Here is an 18068-nt window from a genome sequence, read left to right as displayed (position 1 = left end):
CCACTCTTCACCTTGTTTGCATGTTTTATGTATTATCTTTAATAATAACCCTAAAATATGGAAAATATTAGCATTTTATGATTGCAAGGTAGGAATACTATTATCTAGCATTATTTCAATATGCCTAAGAGATTATTACCTTAGAATGGCTTTATTTATTTGTCTGTATGTTTATTCACTCATTTAGTTTATGTGTATATATGTGCTGATTCCTTAGGCTGATTTCTTTTCTTTCAAAACAATTCAAAAACATTGAATTGCTTTTATCCGCTGACCTTTTAGAAATCTAACATGAATACTGTTGTTTTCCCTTATATGGATATCGTCTTTCTTGGAGAGAAAGACCCTGACTTTGAATTTGGGACATTAATTTTTAGAACCTAGTGCCTTAAAAGACAAAAGAAAACAAACTAAAAAAACCCACACATTTTCTAATTTTTTAAAATGCCAACTTTTATACATTTGTTCTTATTTTTCCAACAAATATCTATTATGTTGGCAGCGATGCTGGTCCCTTAGGAAGTCTGTGCTAATTAAAATCTCCCACACAAAAGTTAAGGAGAACATAACACATTTTTATTTTGTTTCTATAAAGACTTTACCACCACCAGTGAAGTGACGGGAGAAGCTGTGGTTTGTTAAGAGCAGTGTGTGCTTGACTCCTAGAGTCCCAAGTCTTATAAAATATATGAGTGGTGACTTTGATAAGGTCATCTTTCAGAGTGATGACAGAAACATATGTTGGAGAGGAAATATGAGACAACAGAGAAGAGAACAAAAAGGAATAATGTCAAATGAGGAAAATTATAAAAAACAGGCTTGCCCAATTGAAAATAAGCTAAAATGAGAGGAAGGACAAGAGGAGAGCTACTCTCAATGAATTAAAGACTCAAAGATTTTACAGAGAATACAGAATACAGTTGGGAAGATATATATTAATGGCCATAAATCAACTCAGCATGATATAGAACCATATTCTTCTAAGAAATAACCATAAACAGATAGTCAGTAGTGAGGAGAGTATTTCCAACTACTTGTGCAATTCTCATTGTGTGAATATTAGTCTGGGCAGGAACACTGTACATTCTGCCATTTTACTATATATGATTGAATTATCATGGATTGTAGTGCACTGAGCCTAGGCAGCATCCTCTTCTGAATGTACTCAGGGGATCTGAACTGGAGAGGTTGACCTCCTACGCTTCAGAAAATTGCTGTCTTAAAATTCTTGAGGGAAAAGAATAAAGAACAAGAAAAAGCAAAGGAGATTAAAAATAGGAAAGCATATTATACTAGTAAAGTAATTAGAGAGAGGGGCTATTAGGCTTTTTAAGTGCTCTATATATCTTTTAATGTATGATGTAAACTGATTTAATCTAGATGTAATCACTGGTATGGAATGGTAACTGTGAAACCATATAATGGAGTCCAATAATTTATTGGACTGGAAACGTAACCTAAATTGGCTTATCAGTTAATTAGTGGAATTTAATTTTGTGGAGTACAAAGAGGAAGGATATATATGTGACAGTTTTGAGAAACCTGAACAAACATTAAGAATTTGAGAAGTGAATACAAAACTGCCCCCTAGGCTGTAAAAGTCTTTTGTGCATCCTTAGGGAAATGATGGTAAGTTAAGAATGGTGCTATTGAGGGAAGCAGGAAGCCAAATGGTTATTTCCCTAAAGCTCTGGGTTGTTTTGTTTTGTTTTGTTTTTGAGACAGAGTCTCACTCTGTCACCCAGGCTACAGGGCAGTGGTGCAATCTCAGCTCACTGCAATCTCTGCCTCTCTGGTTCAAGTCATCCTTGTGCCTCAGCCTCCCGAGTAGCTGGGATTACAAATGCGCATCACCATGCCAAGCTAATTTTTATATTTTTTGTAGAGATGGTTTTACGCCATGTTTGCCAGGCTGGTCTCAAACTTCTGACTTCAAGTGATCCGCCTGCCTGGGCCTCCCAAAGTGCTGGGATTACAGGCATTAGCCATTGTGCCTGGCCCCTGTTTGTATTAAGGCCACTTTTCTGTTTGAGGATGCCAATGTCCTCTGTACTCTGGCCCTTTTTGCTCTTAACAGGCATGGATTTATCTCTCCCATTGCTTTATGCAGTGTCTGTAGAGGGTATAAGAGGTAAGCTTTCATCAGACTCGAAGGTATGCTTCTATCAGACTATATTGGGCTCTAGCTGTAACATTTAGTTTTAATTGCAAGAAAAAGAAGCTTTACTAGCATCCACAGTCTTCCTTTTTGATGAAGGAAATGTACAGAGCAGAGAAGCAACTCTTTCCCTGACCCTTTGGGACATCTCAGTAGTTAAGTAAATGCTCCCCTGTGGGCCATCATCCACTGAGTAATGGAGCACTAACCTCCTAGTTAAACCCCTGCTTAAAGGGTGAGTTGACCATTTACATGTAGCACATATGCTGGGAGACAGAAAGTCAACTTTGCTTTCTCCATTGTTAGTTTCTCATTTGGAAGTGCCTCATTAGAGGTGAAAATTACAAGTGCAGGTGTACACATCTGATTTCACAGAAAGAAGCATATTAATGATGTCTCTGATTTTCACAATTAACACATGATCTAGTAAAGAGTTTTAAAAAATGTATATTTAGCTATCTGAAAACAAGAAGGTGAAAAAAATCACAGGTATATATTTAACAAATGCTTTTACTGAAAAAAGAATAACTTTATATAAAATTTGGACCAATCTGGAATATCTTAAGCATATGATTAGTTTAAAAATATAGGATAGATAAAATCTATTTTTGTGTTAATGCACAGTATATTTATATTAATGTCAGTAATAATTTAGAGGGACTCATATTAGCATTCTGTATGCATTACTTTATTGTCTTTATAGCAAGTTAATGAAGTGTGTTCTTTTACTTCCGTTTTACAGATGCTAGAATAGAGATTCAAAGAGATTGAGTAATTCATCCAAAGTTATATATATCTCTCTTAAATAAGGTTTTATCTTAAGTTTAAAAGAAATTTCTTTCTCCTGCATACGCTATGGTATGTGGTTTCTCCTCTAAGTCTAAATTTCCTTTGGCTAATTTTGAGTACAGAATTGTAGAGATGTGGAAATTCTTGTCATACCCCCCTCACTGATTCCCACCCACCTGTGGCCACTGCTTTGATCTGGAAGAAAGAGGATAAATTTTGTTAGATTCCATTAACAATGAATGGCAAGAAGAGAGATGAAGTGAGAGGGAGGCAAGAGAAAGACCTCACTTCACAGAAGACAGTTTTCTTAGAGGGAAAGAGATGGTCACTTCTGTTGACCACCAATTCACAGTGCCTCAGTCATTCACACCACCACACTCATGAAAGCCTGGGGCACCCACCTGCTTGTTGACACCCCCATTGTCTAATGTATGCTTTACAACTACTTGAATTCGAGCAGTGTTGCTGAACTCAAAAGCACCTGAATGAACAGTTGTGTTCTACTTCAAATTGATTATTGCTGAGACTGAGCTCTCTGATGTGAGTCAAGAGGTATTTTTAGGCTTCCAGCCAAAATCGGTTGGAATGATAGAAAGGATCACAGACTCAATAACCTTTACCTGATTTTGAAATGATGGCTACAGGAAACAGAAACTGGTATTTTATATAAAGCAGTATTTTGTTGTAGACAGAATCTTTGATTTCACAAAACTCCTGAAGATCCCTGCCTTTTACCTCTGGACTCTCCAATGAGAACTACTGGAGCAGAAGATAATCTGTGCCCTCTTCCTAAGAGGCTAAGTAGTAGCTGTAAGCATCAAGACCAGAATTTGGCAATTTCTATTCCTCAGAAAAACTTCTGGCCAAATCTAGCAACCAGATGTATTTTGTGTGGCTGTTCCATTGTTCACCTGCACAGTGACTGTGGATTTCAAGCTTTGGAGAAATCCTAAAATCAAGGACACAGGGCCTTCATTTTTTCAGGCAATGACTTTCTATAGAGGTTCCATCTTATGACATAGCATAAGCTTTCCAGTTTGTTCAGTGCCTAGCCCTCCCTGGACATATTGAGTCTTTATTTATTTATTATTTTTTGAGAGAGAGTCTCACTCACCGGAGATATTAAGTCTCTTTATTTATTTATTTATTTATTATTTTTTGAGACGGCATCTCGCTCTGTCGCCCAGGCTAGAGCGCAATGACGCCATCTCAGCTCACTGCAACCTCCGCCTCCTGGGTTCAAGCGATTCTCCCACCTCAGCCCTCCAAGTAGCTGGAATTACAGGCGCCCACCACCAGGCCCCGCTAATTTGTGTATTTTTAGTAGAGACGGGGTTTTGCCATTTTGGCCAGGTTGGTCTCGAACTCCTGACCTCAAGCGATCTGCCCACCTTGGCCTCCCAAAGTGCTGGGATTATAGGCGTGAGTCACTGAATGTGGCCCCCTCCATTTATTTTTATCATTATGCTTCAACTGAGGATTTTCTTCTCATAGAGTGAAAACTGCCTGGCTCCTGTATAAATATGAGCTGGGGATGCCTGTAGGCATCTCACTCACAGCCACTCATAGTAGAATGTGAACTCCATGTTACTAGTTACTATAGCAAAATTAATCAGGAAATAAAAAGTCACTTATTGCTCTTTATTTTTTTTCTGATGACAAGTCACAAATTATACTTTAAAAATGCACTCCTTCTGTATTATTATTTTTCCCCCATTCCAGTAAAAAATACACTGGATACAAGCACACTAGAATCCCCACCTATCAACCTCCTGCATATTTAAACTCTTCTGAGTTCTAAGAACACTGTCAAACAACTCAGTACTAAACAAAGCCATTAAGAAGGCAGAAATAAAAGTAAAAATCTACTGATGAATGAATGATTGCAGCAGCATTTGTTTGTTACTGACCATTAGATTGAAGTGGGTAGAATTCTTAAATAAAACCAAACAGAAGCAAAATCCCAAAGCATTGCTTTCTTTTAGTCTTCTGAGCTGAGGAAGGCCACAGATTCAGGCCACTTCTAGAGTAGAATTATATTTGGTTAATGAGTAGTGGTAAGTATAGCTGGAAGACAGATATAACTTTTTATTTATTTATTTATGAGACAGAGTCTCATTCTGTCACCCAGGCTGGAGGGCAGTGGTGTGATCTCAGCTCACTACAACCTCCGCCCCTGGGGTTCAAGCAATTCTCGTGCCTCAGCCTCCCAAGTAGCTGGGACTACAGGAATGTGCCACCACACCCAGCTAATTTTTGTATTTTTAGCAGACATGGGGTTTCACCATGTTGGCCAGGCTGGTCTCAAACTCCCGACGTCAGGTGACCCTGGCCTCAGCCTCTCAAATTGCTGGGATTCCAGGCATAATCCTCTTCACCTAGCCACTATTTTTTTTTTTTTTTCCCCTGAAAACAGATTTTTTCAGGATTCTCTATTGGCTACTAAAAAATTCTCATGCAGATTAGATTTTATAGTGATCGTGTGAGTAATATCTTCACAAAACAGTCCAATCACTCATAATTTATCAGCTGTCTGGTGGGACTGATTCAGTATGTATAGATCTATGATGTGAATAGGTTTCACCTTATGAAATGCAATGACTCGTACTAATTTAGTATTTATGGAGAAATATTGGACCTGCTAACAGCTTTTAAAAAGCTGAGTATGACTGAGTCAATAAAAACAATTTTACACAATAATAAAACATCAGATAGTGGTAAATGTTGATATTAATATATATTAGTATGATATTAGTAAACTTTTTTTGCATAGAAAAGTCAGTTTATAAAAAGGCCCGATTTCCTCACTTCCACCTTGAGAAGGAGGTAGATAGATGAGGCAATTGAGTGTCAGAGTTTGTGACTTAATCAGTGCCACAGAACTAGAAAGCAGGAAATCTGGGAGTACAGCTTAGGAATTCTGCCTGATCTCAGGGTCTCTCCAGGATATCATGCTGCATAAGACTTAGGGAACAGTAAATCCTGAGCTGTAGGAAGAAAAAAGTGCAGCCCAAGATGTAACTATTATTGTTTTCCTGACAAGATGTAACCTTATTGTTTTTAGATATGGAATATAATAAAATACAGAGCATCGTCATTATTTTTATCAGTATTGGGGATGTGCAAATTGGGTTGGACAGAACATTTCAGTGTAATAGAAATTTTCTCTGTTTTTATGGGGAATGAGTATGAGAGTGTCTCTGATAAAATGGAGAACAGCTGCTCATTTCTGGGAACTAACCACAGCCCACAATCAAGTCTGATAAGAACTCAGAAAAGAAGTGACTTATTTCGAGCAAAGGTGTCATGAGCTCACAAGATAAAAGATGGGGCTACAAGCAGAAAGTGGGCAAGATGCCTGTAGTTGAAACACAGTGGCCTCAACTTTACAATTCTGACAGATATATGTCAATATCAGGAAACGGAAAAAGAGCTGTTTACTGTGAGCAGAAAACCAACAGTTTAATTTTATGAGCAATAAAATTAAACACATTCATATTGCAAGTAAAGGAAATGATCAAAATAACCACCAAAGAACAGTGAAAATCTAAATCTAGCTTTTTCTTTCCTTCCGGTGATATGTTGACATTATTGAAACCTGGCATCAGTATTTTTTAAAACTGTAAGTCTCTTGGGTTGAGTAATAAAGAATCGTGGTGTGGCGGTGGGTCTTCTAAAGAGAGGTACCGTTGTGCAGGAGAGCAGGTCAGTATGCCAAGAAGAGAAATGAAGCCAGTGGGGTAGGATGTGAGCTACCAGAGAATTCCAGTAGTGTAAATGTGAGCGCTTCATGTTTCCAAGCCTGCAGTTCTAGTTCTATGTAAAACTGAAATAATTCAAAGCACCATTTTAAGGAATACAGAGATAATTAGCAAAATGCCTCAAAAATAGGAAGGGTTAAATACTTTGTAGCTATTATGTTTTTTCCATACATGCTTTCATAAGCTCTCTTCTGTTACTAGAGGCATGTGGTTTATATAAGGAAAAAAAAATGACAAAATGCCATACAGAAGCAGCAGGATCTCAAAGTCTGGCAAGAAGTTAAGCAGTTAAATAATGTTCCTAGTGTTGCCTAGCTATTTGAACTGGACTAAAACCAGGCTTGTTTCATTCCAAAGTTCCTGCTTTTTGTATCTCCTTGGACTTCTAAAAGAGATATCTGTAAGCAACTGAAAGGTGATAATTGCATCTATACTTTCCTTTGCTTTCAAGTTTCAGATTTAAGCCACATTACCTTTGTAACAATGGTGAGGACCTTGCAGGCTCTGACCACAACATACCTTAAATACCTCATCTTTCTCTCCCTTCCTGTTATGGTCTGGGAAGTGGGGTAGGGATGGTATAGAACCCTGCATTCTCTCACCATGAAATCAAGGACCCGGGGCTACTTGCCCCATCCACAGCTCCAGCCTGCAGCAAGCCACCAGCCGAATTTAACTTGAACCGCCTCTAGTGAGGGCACTTTACATCTCAGAAACTCAGCTGAGGGGAATAAAATTATTATTTCAAAGGTGGGAGGTGGGGGTGGCGGGGATAGAGAGGAAAGTAGATTCAGGCTTGCTTAAAAGGAATATTTTTCTGGATTTTTCTTCCTCAAATTGGGGGAATGATATGTGAGAGGAGAAAATATTCAAGTAAATATGGTATGGTGGTGAGGGTCTGTAATATGAGCCTGGTGTCTCAAGGGAAAGTCCTTAACTTTTGTGGCCCCTGGGCAAGAATTAACCCATCTCCTCCAGGCTTAGCTTGAATTCCAGACCTAGGGCTTTAAAAATTCTTCCTCTGCTTCCTCTTCCCCTGCTTGTGTGCTGTTGTGGTTGGGAAACTGCTCTCTTTCTTTCTGTTGGTGTGTATTACTGTGGGAGGCCAGTTCTAGTGAATACATAGGTAAGGGCCAAGTATGCATTCAAACATTTGATCTAATCCAATCCATGTCAATAAGGAACACCAAAGTTTCCCAGATATGACCCAAATCAACTTTCACATCCTCAAGGAGTGTGAGTTAAAGCCCAGGGCTTAATGACTAATTAAAGTCACTGAGGTTTCTGAGCCATGTGTGCATAGTCACGCATTAGAGCTGGGATCTCAGACCAATCAAGACTTGCATGAACTGCAAATGTGGTCAGTGGAAATGAACTCTCAATTCAGCTCCACAGCACGTGACTTCCTATTTCTGTAAGGTACTTCCAAGGGACTTCCTCTGTAAAAACCAGCCTGAGCCCCAGGAGATTTCCTTCAGTGCTGTAGCTAAGTTTACTTTCAGCCTGGCGCAGAAGTTTTCCCTGAGATATGGTGTTAGTTTCTTTTCTTTCTGTCTCCTCTGCCGTTGTCAGCATGCAAGGATCTTGTGGCTCCTGTCCGTGATCGTAAACTGAATACACTGGTGCAGATCTCCGTAATCCACCCCGTGGAGCAGAGTCTGACAAGATACTCCAGCACGGAAATTGTGGAGGTGAGATGCTGTGTGCCTACATTAATCTCTCTCATTCTCTCTCTCTCTCTCTCTGTCTCTCGCTCGCTCGCTGACTCGCTCGCTCTCGCTCTCCCTCTCCCCCCACCTCCCCTGCCCCATCTCTGGATTTGAATGAACAGCTGAAACAAGTTAGTTCATAGTCTGTAGTAATGCTGCATTACCATCCTCTGTCATTAAGAAGCACATACCTGAGATTATTAAGCAATGCGTTGATAATTTACTGGAACGAACAAATGACAAAATAACTTGTCTTTTTTTTTTCTTTTCGTAAAAAGAGCTTATTTTTCTTCCAAAGATAGAAAAAAAGTTCCCACTTTAAATTCTCATATAGAGCATAGAATAAAGAAAACATATAGACTTTAAATTGAAATATTTATTTTGAGAAGAAAAAGATAGTTGTACGATACCTAGAGAAATTTTAAACATGTTAAGTGTTTTTGCTCCCCCCACCCCATATTATTTAGTCTGTGGAAACTTTATATTCTCTGCTGTTTGTGTCTTTCAACTTACGATGTTTTTCAAGAAAAAGATGATTAATTTGACAAACTATGTTTTTAGGCAAAAGGTATAAATATTACTCGTCAGATGGGAGGTCTCCTATTTACATTTATTATTACTAATATAACATTCAAAATGTGTCAAGAGGAAACTTGTTATTGTGTTGGATCAGAATCAGAAGAGGAAATGTTTCCCTTTTGATTATTTTGTTCTGATCACACATTTCACAACCTTAGTGAATGAGAGATACTTATTTAAACATCTGGGGCCGGAGAAAGTATAATCTAAACTTCTTAAGATTTGCTTGTTTTTCTTAGACTTGTGAGCTGCATATGTTTTGAATAAGCAGTTTCTCTGTAAGAACCTAACTAGCCTGCCCCAGACCTGGCTGGCTTAGGGCTGACCGCCTGCTTTGATGCAGTGGTGGAATAAATGATTCAGACTGAACAGGAGTCATTTCTATAATGGGAATGACCCAGATACTGCATGCAGCCCTGGATATGCCCTTTGGAAACTTTAGGTTCCAGTGTTGGTATAATATACAGTTAATGCTATATTAACAAAAATAATCTTATTCATATAAAGACATGTTAACTAAAATTGTAAGTTATTCATTTTATATAAAAAAGTTAAAACTTCTGTTATTTTTAAAATATTGCCAAAATTTACTTATTCACTCATTTATTTTTGAGTTTTTCTTAGTTTTCATTTTATTGTGATAAAATACACATATTATAAAATTTACCATCTTAACTATAAGAAATGTCTTATTTTGGCACATTTTAAAATGTTATATTTGAACATGTTTTGCTATTTTTGGTTTTATTCATTGCCTGTTCCAAAGCGTCTGATGCAGTGCCAAGCAAGATATATTTGTTGAATAAAAGAATGAATGAATGAATTACTTGGGCTTTCAGAAATTCCCATAGACAATTAGTTTATAGAACTCTAGCAAACATCTCCATGATAATAGGCAATATATATGTATAAAATTTATGCTGATGTCAGCTCTAAAAATGAATTCTGAGGCATTGAAATATCCTGTGCACTGCATCCTGAGCTAGTAATTTTATAGCCCCAAATCTATCATATTTAGAGTTTCTTTCATTAGTTTTCAAGTGATTCTGAGGGAAAAAAATCATAGCTGAACATCTAAAAACAAATGGACACTATCAGAGCATGACTTTCAATTGAATCATTACAGAAAGGAAATGAATGGAAGCATACGATTACCACATGGTTCTTTCGGAGAAAATAGCTTCATTTTAATTTGGTCAGTCAATATCTTAGATTATTTGCATAAATTACAAGTTATATTTATTAAATGTATTTTAAATGAACTGACTAACCCTAAACAAGGGTTCTGTAGATAATGAAAATACACTTTTTCAAGACAGTGTTGACAATGATGCAGGTTCATTTACTATCAGCAGTTGTATCACTACTTTAAGGCCCTGGGCCATGTTGTTGCCCATGAGCCGGATTTGACAATTCAGATCTCTTCTAATAGAACTATTTCCTCGAAAAACAGACGCAGGCACACTTTCTGCATTCTCATATGTCACTTGCGTGCTGCCAACTACAGTTGCTGCCTTATTGAATCAAAGTTGTCTGCTTGTGCTGTTACAGGGAACAAGAGACCCACTGTTTTTGACTGGTGTCACATTCCCATCTGAGTATCCCATCTATGAGGAGACCAAAATAAAACTAACAGTCTATGATGTCAAGGATAAGTCTCATGACACTGTAAGTAATGGTACTTCTTTCTTTGGGAAAAAGTTATGCTTTTCCACGCGATTGGCTTTTTTATGTAACTGACATTTTTCAAAGAGGATATTTGCACTGTGTTCATGATTGTCTTATGTTTATCGTTTATTGTTTTTTCCCCAAATTTGTTTGGCTTGTTTCCAAATTGGCAATTGATTAGGAGCAAAAGCTTTCGGAACAGATTTTTCTTTTTCAGGAGAGCTGACTTGATCTTTTGTTTTACATTTTGTTGTTGTTGTTTTAAGCAGAGTGGTAATATTGTGGGTAGAAACAAATGGAAATTAGGAATATTTAAAACTTTCTTGGTATGTAATTACTCTAAAATAGGGGATTGACAAAGTGCTCTACTTTTAAAATGTATTACATAGCTTATAGAGAGAAACTGACTACCTTTTTCTTGATGTTGTTACTGGCACCAAAGCAAACAGAAGGTAATTGGAAACACTAGGGAGAAGCTTTAACTGGTCTCTTTACATGAAGGCCAGGCAAAGTCCCAATGGTCTTTTGTCTTAGATTCTTCAGTCTTCCTAACTGGTCTGCATATTCTGCCAATTGAATCATCCCTCCTGGTTAAGATAAGTATTCAGTCTCTATAGAGGACACTCTTAAAATTCTTGGACAGGAGAAAATGCTATTTGGGAGATACTGAAAAGGGGAAGGCAGTTCTCTGCTTTAAATTTCTTCCATTAGCATGAACTTGTATATGTCTTCAAGGCAGGGAGCTGTGAGAGACTTGACGGTCAATATTATAGCACGAGGCAGTAAACTCTTTAATGGCAGGTGGGCTAGTGGGTTCCAGGAGAGTTCTGGTTGAAGCTAAGGGATGCTGCTGGACCTGGGGAATCCCACAGTGCCTTGTATAGGGAAAATGTCACTTTGAACTCTGCCCTCACTTTGGCATTTCTGTTTTGCTCATGACTTTCTCTTCTTTCCATTCTTTACCACAAAACTTTGTCTAATAGTGGGAAAATTATGGAAAAAAATATTTTATATTGAAGGGATTTTTATGCATGTCAACCCCAGAAAATTTATTTCTTTAAAATTGCAGAATAAAGACTCAAGTAAATGTACAGCATATGTACATGGAACTGAAACAGCTGTGGCTATCTGGTACAATTCTTAAGAAGGCAGATTCTGAGCCATATTGTCTGATTCCATTCCATCTACTAACTTTGGGAGAGGAAATTCTTGGTTCCCCTGTTTCATCTTTTAAGATATTTACCCAATGGGATTGTTGTAAGGATTAAATTAATATATGTAAAGCGTTACTGTTACAGAGTAATTAATAAGGGTAAGGTGCTGCTATTATTGCTGTTACTGTTTTGGCAGCTGCTCATGCTTTCTTGTAAACAAGAAAAATCAATTAAGGGAATATTGACCAAAATAATTTTCTATATTTACTAATTTTATTTTTTCTCAAGTGGCCCTACCTTTGCTGTTTATTACTTCTTTGAACAAAAAAGGTAAAAATTTGGGTTAAAACTAGCAACTGAAAAATATTTGTCTGGGAGTTTTGTCTTTTCCAACCTCTTTGGTTTTTGAGGTAACATGAAAAAGGAGTGGACTGCGGCTGGGACATTTAGACCAGCTTTGATAAATTATGCCCCGAGCTCTCACCCGCTGTTTTGTTGTTGTTTTTGTTTTCAATCTTCTGCCAGAGAAGAGAGAGAAATGGAGGAAAAGGCAAAGGAATCATAAATTTGGGGAGGAGGGAGGTATGGTTCATGTGGAAGGTGGGAGTGGGTGATGCAACTGTGCAGAGAAATGATCAGGACTAAAGGAAAAGCAAAAGAGAAACTATGGAATTTTATGTTCTGCAAAGCACCTAATTAAATTTAGTTCTCCCCACATAGATAGGGTGGGGTATGGAAGGGGCTGAGTTATAGGAACACTGTGCTACAGAAGTGAAAATGTTGCCCCTAAACTCGGGTTTGTGAAGTATTTAGAAGTATCAGAGTTAGAAATTTTACATGCCAAATGTGTTTCTATCCCCTTCAATCTCTTTCATTTAAAATGTGCATGAATGTTAATGCTTTGGAGATAAACAACTAATTTACTCATTAATTATGCTTTTTGTTGACTTTAGTTCTGGAAACTAATTATTTGGGGTCTTTTAAAGACTTTCTTCCATGATCAGAGGTGTTATAGCATAAAAGTATTGGATGAACTGAAACCCCTACTGTGAAATAAGACTTGTGAAATTTGAACATACTTAAGAAATACAACCAGATTGCATTTACCCAGCACTGTTAATTAAGGCATAACATCTTCCTTAATGTAGCTAACAATTAGCTCTGGTGATAGAAGTGTAAATAGAAACACAGTAGATTAATATGCTAATAGTTCCCATGGACATGTGGTCTTTATCCTTGCCCCTTTCTTCCATTTCTGAAGTTTTTCTTTAAAGTGAGTGATAGAGGAAGGCAGCAAGTGGCTTACAGTTACAGCTTATAATTATAAGCACTTAACAACCTAAATATTTTAAGATCATAATGTTCTTAAGGCATAAGAAATGAGATTGTGAATATTTGTATGTTTTGGAAGGTTAATAAATTGTGTGCATGTGTTTTAAGGTAGTTTAAATATTTGATCCTGGCAAGCCATTGATCATACTAGACTGATTCAGGATGATCAGATCTTCTATATTGGTTAAATACTAATTAGTTGAGTCATGACTAAATTGCTTGTGTTTTTCTATTGAGCTTATTACTTGGAGATAACCAGTGAAATAAACATGTTACTTTGCCATTTCATATCATTTGCGTATATATTCGTACTAGATGTTTTTAAAGAGAAATGATGGCCTTTTCTCTGTGCTCTTGATGCAGATATTACCTCACTAACTAGTTGTTCCTGTGCTCCTCTAAAATGCTGGATCTAGGATTGATTATCTTAGTAACTTCAGCAGAAATGCAATTAATCATCATAACAAATGAGAAGAGTCTAAGTGTTGATTCAGAATAACTATTGTTTCCTTCCACTACATCCTTCATCCTTCCCATTCACTGCCGTTAAGTCTCCCTCTTTGGCAGACAGAGAATGCTTAGCAGGTGGGGGAGGGGTGGGGCATAGGGGGTGAAGGATCTTTATGTATTAGGATTAGTGTGATCTTTTGATTATTTTTCTCACTATAAGGAAATTATTTTCTCAGGATGAACTGCTATAATGTTCCACTGTCTGATGGCAATTTTAAAGCCTGAAATTGAAGCCCTTGGCTAGACTATGAGAACCCTAGTTTGTATAGTAAAGTTGATATCTTCTGGATGTATACTAATTTTAGGCTTTATTTTAAAACTGCTGGAAACTGAAACATAGACAAAAGTATTTTCAGGACATCATTTACAATATTTAGCCCTACAGAGTTAAGCTGTGGGGTTCTGAGTCTTTCATATGTTAGAGCAGAAACTTAAAAGCAAGAGGAAATTGGCCAGGCACAGTGGCTCTGTAATCCAGCACTTTGGGAGGCTGAGGTGGGTGGATCACGAGGTCAAGAGATTGAGACCATCCTGGCCAATATGGTGAAACCCCATCTCTACTAAAAATACAAAAATTAGCTGGGCGTGGTGGCACACGCCTGTAATCCCAGCTAATCAGGAGGCTGAGGCAGGAGAATATCTTGAACTCGGGAGGCAAAGGTTGCAGTGAACCAAGATCGCACCACTGCATTCCAGCCTTGTGACAGAGTGAGACTCCGTCTTAAGAAAAAAGCAAGGGGAAATTTAGAAATGAAAAGAACATCACCATAAAACGTTGTCTCTTTTTCCCATTCCTCCCAGGCAACATGGTGCTTTGGAAGATACTGATGAGTAAAGCTCTTCCAACACCCTCTGAGGACAGCCATCAAATCTGCAAACATATAATTAGTCACAAAATTATTTTTGCGCATGGTAGAAATTTGAATTTCTACTCTATTTTGCAGAAGTATACATTGACTCCCCTCTTTTTGATCTGAGAATAATAAATGCTTGCTGTACCATCAACTTGTTAAATTCTTTGCTTAAAGGACAGAATCTGGTATCCAGTAGACACTGAACGTTTCTCAGGGAGGGATGTAGTCCTAAGACATTTTTTACTACCAGTTATTAGCAACCCTGTATTTGAAACTTTCAGAAAAAGATATTAAGATTGGATATGCATATTATATAATGTGTGTTGTGTTATATGCCCAGGGTAGTTTAGTTCTAGAGCAGTTCCCTAGACAGTAGTGTCCAGTTCATTTTTTATATTTTTCTATGTAAGATAATATTTTGCATTTCATTTATTTTTACTTCACTTGATTTTCTAAATTGGCTTCTTAAGAAGCTTAAGTCTAGCTATACCTATTGAGATACAAATTTTGATAGTTGGCTTTCTTCTTCATCCAGAAGATATGGTACAGTAGGTAAGGAAAAACAAATTGAGGTTGTTAGTATTCTAAGTATATGCCAAGCACTATGTTTAATATTTTATATATGTATGTGTGTGTGTGTATATATATATGTGTGTATATATATATACTTTTTTTTTTTTTTTTTTTTTTTTTGCGATGGAGTCTTGCTCTGTTGCCTAGGCTGGAGTGCAGTGGGGCGATCTCCGCTTACTGCAAGCTCCACCTCCCAGGTTCACCCCATTCTCCTGCCTCAGCCTCGGGAGTAGCTGGGACAACAGGTGTCCGCCACCACGCCTGGCTAGTTTCATTTTGTATTTTTAGTAGAGATGGGGTTTCACCGTGTTAGCCAGGATAGCCTGGATCTCCTGACCTCGTGATCCGCCCTCCTCGGCCTCCCAAAGTGCTGGGATTACAGGCGTGAGCCACTGCGCCCAGCCTGTTATGTGTTTTTTTTTTTTTTTTTAATCTCCATAAAACTCCTTTGAGGAAAGTATTATGCCCATTTTAAAGATGAAAAAATTGGTATTCTAAGAATCTAAGGAGGCCGAGTCTGAGATCCTTTATATTTTTCCTAGGCTATGTTATGGTACATATACCATCCATAGGATTTCTCTCACTTTTATTTCTCCACAGTAGTATGGCACTTTTATTTCAACTGATAGTTTCAAAGCACTTTTTTTTTTTTTTTTTTTTTTTTTGAGACGGAGTCTTGCTCTGCTCTGTCACCAGGCTGGAGTGCAGTGACTCAGTCTTGGCTTACTGAAACCTCCCCCTCCCAGGTTCAAGTGATTCCCCTGCCTCAGCCTCCCAAGTAACTGGGACTACAGGTGCCCGCCACCACACCCGGCTAATTTCTTGTATTTTAGTAGAGACAGAGTTTCACCATGTTGGCCAGGATGGTCTCATCTCCTGACCTGGTGATCCGTCCGCCTCGGCCTCCCAAAGTGCTGGGATTACAGGCATGAGCCACTGCGCCCGGCTGCACATTTCTTTTGAAGCTTAAAAGGTGATCAATTATGAAAGCAAGGCCAGTATTCAGCTAGAGGAGAAAAACGTGTATATAAAATTTTTAGGCACTTAAGCATATATCACTAATTGAAACTGTCCAAATAAATTTTATAATGAAGTGGTCAATAATTCATGGAAAAAAATAGCTGTTATTACCTGTTGTGAAATACCTGAGTTTATGTCTCAAACTTTTGCCTTTGTTCCATAGGCCTTACTTTTTCCTTTTTTAAAATGTGTACTACGTGGTTCCTTCAAACTGCTCATTCACTCAGCCTCTGCCTTTTGAAATGCTCCTGTCTTCATTGTGACATAGTTTGCAAAGAGGGGTTACAGATTCCATGTAGAGGGAGCTGAGGCTTCTAAAATGTTTCTACCCTTTATAATTTAGTTCACTTTCCTTGTTGATAAGTGGGATTTATTTACAAAGGACATAATTTTTAAATTGAGATATAATTTATATGTTACAAACTGGACAAATCTTAACTGTTCTGTTCCATGAGTTTGACAATTGCATATGCCCATGTCACTTTCATAAGGCAAGATATAGACCATTTCCATTTTTTCAGAAAGTTCTCTTCTGCCTTTCTCCAGCCAATTACCACCCCATACAACCCGAGGCAAACACTTTCCTATAGACCTGTTTTGTTTGCTGTTGAAATTTATATGAATGAAATCATATAGTTTTGCACTGTTACATCTAGTATCTTTTCTTCAACATGTTTTTAGATTAATTCATTTCCTGCATGAATCATTAGCCCATTCCTTTTTATTGCAGTCTGTTGTCATATAATTTGTTCATTTACCTTCTTATTGATGGACATTTAGGTTGCTTCCAGTTTTTGACAATGATGAATAAAACATCTATGAACATATGTTGGCAAATATTTGTATGAAAATGTGCTTTTATTCGTAGTAAATACTGAGGTGTATAATTTCTAGATTGTACAGATTCATATTTAAATTTCCTAGAAACTGTCAAATTATTTTCCATATTGATTACATGACTTTTTACTCCTACTCCTAGTAATTTGAGTTCCAGTTCCTCCTCCAATGCATGATATTGCCAATCTTTTCCATTTAGCTATTTTAGTGGGTATGAAGTGGTATCTTATTGTGGTTTTAATTGGCATTTGCCTGATGACTAATTATGGTGAGCACATTTTCCTGGGCTTACTGGCCATTCATCTGTCTTTTTTTGAAAAAATGAAGTATCCAAGTCTTTTGCCTATTTATTTAAAAAGTGTTCTATTTCTTGTTGAGTTCTTCATACATGGTGGATACAAGTGCTTTTGTTGTATATAAGTGTTAAAGGGTTTATTAGTCTTTGGCTTAGACTAATAATTTCCTTAGTAATACATTTTGTTGACAAAAATTTTTAGTTCTGTTTAAGTCCAGTTTATCATTTTTTTTTTCATTCGTGGTTAATCCCTCTTTTTAAAAAAACTGTAGTAAGAGCACTTAACATGAGATTTAACCTCTTAAAAACTCTTAAATATACAGTACAGTATTTTTAACTATACGGATAATGTTGTACAGCAGCTCTCCAGAACTTATTCATCTTTCATAATTAGGACTTTATACTAATTAATTAGCAACTCCTCATTTTTCCCTCTCCCCAGCTTCCGGCAATCACAAGTTTACTCTCTGATTCTATGAGTTTGAAAATTTTAGATACTTCCTCCTAATTGGAATAATACATCCTTCTGTGACTAGCTCATTTCACTCAGCATAATGTCTTCAAGTTTCATCTAGGCACATATTATGGGATTTCCTATTGTTTAAGGCTAAATAATATTCCATTTTATATGCCACATTTTCTTTATCCACTCATATACTGATGAATGTTTAGGTTGTCTCCACATCTTGGCCATTATGAATAGTGCTGCAAGGAATGTTGCAGTGCTAATATCTCTTCGCAATCCTGCTCTGTTATTTTGGATAAATACCCAAAAGTGAGATTTTTGTATCCTATGGTAGTTCTATTTTTAATTTTTTGAAGAAAGGTC

The 18068-nt window shown here is 37.3% G+C and overlaps 1 protein-coding gene across 6 annotated transcripts in view; it reads left to right on the top strand.

The window, feature by feature from the left end:
• The window catches only part of INPP4B (inositol polyphosphate-4-phosphatase type II B), an 813118-nt gene that overhangs the window by 439831 nt on the left and 355219 nt on the right, over positions 1–18068 (top strand). For all 6 annotated transcript variants that reach the window (XM_001091644.5, XM_015139258.3, XM_028848782.2 and 3 more), the window contains 2 exons: positions 8281–8399; positions 10548–10664. In XM_001091644.5, coding sequence (XP_001091644.5) covers positions 8281–8399; positions 10548–10664 — 236 coding nt within the window. The remainder of the gene's footprint in view (positions 1–8280; positions 8400–10547; positions 10665–18068) is intronic.

This window comes from Macaca mulatta, chromosome 5, assembly GCF_049350105.2.
Source record: "Macaca mulatta isolate MMU2019108-1 chromosome 5, T2T-MMU8v2.0, whole genome shotgun sequence".
NCBI lineage: Eukaryota > Metazoa > Chordata > Mammalia > Primates > Cercopithecidae > Macaca > Macaca mulatta.
Note: the sequence above shows the minus strand (reverse complement) of the source record. Positions and strands in the feature narration are given on the sequence as shown.